We start from the raw sequence: 2,816 nt of genomic DNA on the forward strand, positions 1-2,816 counted from the left end.
AATATTAAATCGCAAAACCACAAAATAAAAATTTAATTTTCCATTCTTTTTGTCAATAGTTCTACGTAATAATTTTTCAGCTCCAAACTACTTTATTTGTATTTAATAAGGCATTATCGAAGATGTTAGGTACATTATTTGTTCCACTCTGCTTAAACTACAATATAATCACACACCAATATGATCAGTCTTTTTTTTTTTTTTTTCTCACTTATCAGTTTATCACGTATTTAAGACATAAAATTTATAGTGAAATTTACTTATTTAATAAATAAATTTCATATTAAATTTATAATAAATTAAGTCTGAGCAAAATTTTCTCCTTTTCTTATATACCATACGAAATTAATGCCAAGCATTAAATAAACAACAAACACAGGATATAGAGATCTATATATTTATAAGGACACACAAGAAATGGAGAAATTAGTACATAGCCTCTATTTCTCTTATTATCTTTTATTTGCAATGGAATTTGGAAGTGTTCTTCAGTTTCTTGAAAACAAGACCATTTTAGTCACTGGTGTAACTGGGTTTCTTGCTAAGAGAACAAATCCTTTCTCTCAATTGAAAGTTGAACATATAGTTTCACTACTTTGATGATAATATGTATATTAATTTGGTTTCTTTAAATATTTCAGTTTTTGTGGAGAAGATACTAAGGGTTCAACCAAATGTGAAGAAACTTTATCTTCTTTTAAGAGCTGCAGATGCTACTTCTGCAAGTCATCGCTTCCAAAATGAGGTAATTTTTCTATCTTTCCCTTTATTTATTATCATGTTTCCTCTTTTATTTTGCTCCTATTCAATATATGCAGGTGATAGGGAAGGACTTGTTCAGAGTTGCTAAGGAGAAATGGGATGCAAATCTAAACTCTATCATAGCCAAAAAGATTAGTATTGTTCCTGGTGATGTTCGTTATGAAGACTTGGGAATTAAAGACTCTTCCTTGAAAGAAGAGATGAAGATCGAATTGGATATTGTACTGAATTTTGCTGCCACCACCAAATTTGTTGAAAGGTGACTAACAACTCAAATCATTTCTTCTTCTTTTTTCTTTCCTTTTTTAGGTTATGTACATCCTTTCCTTTCGTTCTTCTTCAACAAACAATACAACTAATGCAGGACATTAAATTGGCCTAACTATTCGGTAATTAATGCAAGAAATAGCTATCTTATATTATTTTTTTCATTCTCCAATATTATATTTTCTGATTTATTTGGCTCTAATTGAAATTCAAACTTAAAATTTCACAACCTTGAAAATGACTCTAACATCACCCAATTAAAACTCATTTATAATATATTTTCTTCTTATATTATATTTATCTAGCTAGTTTTAACATTTTATGTGCAGATATGATGTTGCATTTGGCACTAATGCAATTGGAGCTAAGAATGTTTTGTGCTTTGCCAAAAATTGCCTAAAATTAAAGTTACTTGTCCACATTTCTACTGGTTAGTATTTATGAATTTTAACTAATTTCATTTCTATTTTTATTTTTAATTTTTGGATACAGTAGCATATAAATAAGCCACTACTTGTATCCACGCATTAACAAAATTAAGAGGGCATGTATTTAATTTTCAGCTTTTGTGTGTGGAGATAGCTCAGGGCTGATACCAGAAAGCCCCTACTGCTTGGGTCAGACACTTAATGGTGTCTCCAAATTAGATATTGAAGAAGAGAAGAAACTAATTGATGAAAAAATAAATGAACTCCAAGCTGAAGGAGCTCCAGAAACAACGGTTAAAAGGGCCATGAAAGATATGGGAAACAAAAGGTAAGTAATTAAAGTAGTTTAATTGAGTAATATATTTTAATTGAGTGTGTATAAAGAAGAAAGATACTGAATATATAGCTTTGATTTCAAACATTTTACTAGAGCAAAGACATTTGGATGGCCAAACACATACGTATTTACCAAGGCTATGGGAGAAATGCTTGTAGGACACTTAAAAGAAAATGTGCCTGCGGCGATCATACGTCCCACCATGATTACTGCGACTTGCAAGGAACCTTTTCCTGGTTGGATTGAAGGTGCAAGGTGAATAATCCAAATCTTTATTCTTTTTTTTTTTTTTTTTTTTTTAATCTACAAGAAAGATTAATTTTAATCTATGATTGGATTGAAATGCTTGGTCACTGCTTGAAATCTATGATGGGTTTTCAATTTCCAGAGACAGAGTATGATCAAATGATAATATATGATATTTGTTTGTGGTTACAGAACTGTGGATGCACTGACTCTTGCTTATGGTAAAGGAAAATTGTCATTCTTTGCTGTTGATCTTGCTGCAATCGCTGATGTGGTGAGCAAAGACATTTATAATTTTTAATCAAATCTCATCAATTTATTTTGAATTCAAGATTAACATTTCACAAATTATTATGCGGTCTTTCCTTACTTGGAATAATTAATAAAAGTTTTCTGAGATTTATGCATGCAGATACCAGGTGACATAGTGGTGAATGCCATAATTTTAGCTATGGTGGCTCATGCAAATCAACCTTGTAATGATATTATTTATCATGTGGGATCATCAGCAAGAAATCCTATAAGATGTTCTGGTATCGAAGATTACCTCATTCGTTACTTCACAAACAAACCATGGATCGGCAAGAATGGAAAGCCAGTCAAGGTTGTTAGTAAAATGACCATATTCAATAGCATCGCTGAATTTCACAGATTTACAAGGATTCGCTACTTGCCATTGTTAAAGGTTTGTCATAAACACTTCCATCTAATTATATTTAAATTTCATTATTTGTACTCATTTTTCTTTTATTCCAGTGAAGGCTCAAACTCGAGAT

General features: G+C 30.8%; 1 protein-coding gene across 1 annotated transcript; it reads left to right on the forward strand.

Moving 5' to 3' along the window:
* Nucleotides 1–468: 468 nt before the first annotated feature.
* Nucleotides 469–2,725, forward strand: LOC131177588 (fatty acyl-CoA reductase 3-like; the record flags this gene model as incomplete). The annotated part of the gene is made up of 8 exons (XM_058142628.1): nucleotides 469–545; nucleotides 640–745; nucleotides 819–1,021; nucleotides 1,359–1,459; nucleotides 1,593–1,785; nucleotides 1,888–2,049; nucleotides 2,233–2,314; nucleotides 2,453–2,725. Coding segments are annotated over exons 1-8 (1,197 nt in total), but the record flags the coding sequence as incomplete, so codon positions are not given.
* Between the last annotated feature and the right edge of the window lie 91 nt (nucleotides 2,726–2,816).

Source organism: Hevea brasiliensis, unplaced genomic scaffold, assembly GCF_030052815.1.
Source record: "Hevea brasiliensis isolate MT/VB/25A 57/8 unplaced genomic scaffold, ASM3005281v1 Scaf602, whole genome shotgun sequence".
Taxonomy (NCBI): Eukaryota; Viridiplantae; Streptophyta; class Magnoliopsida; order Malpighiales; family Euphorbiaceae; genus Hevea; species Hevea brasiliensis.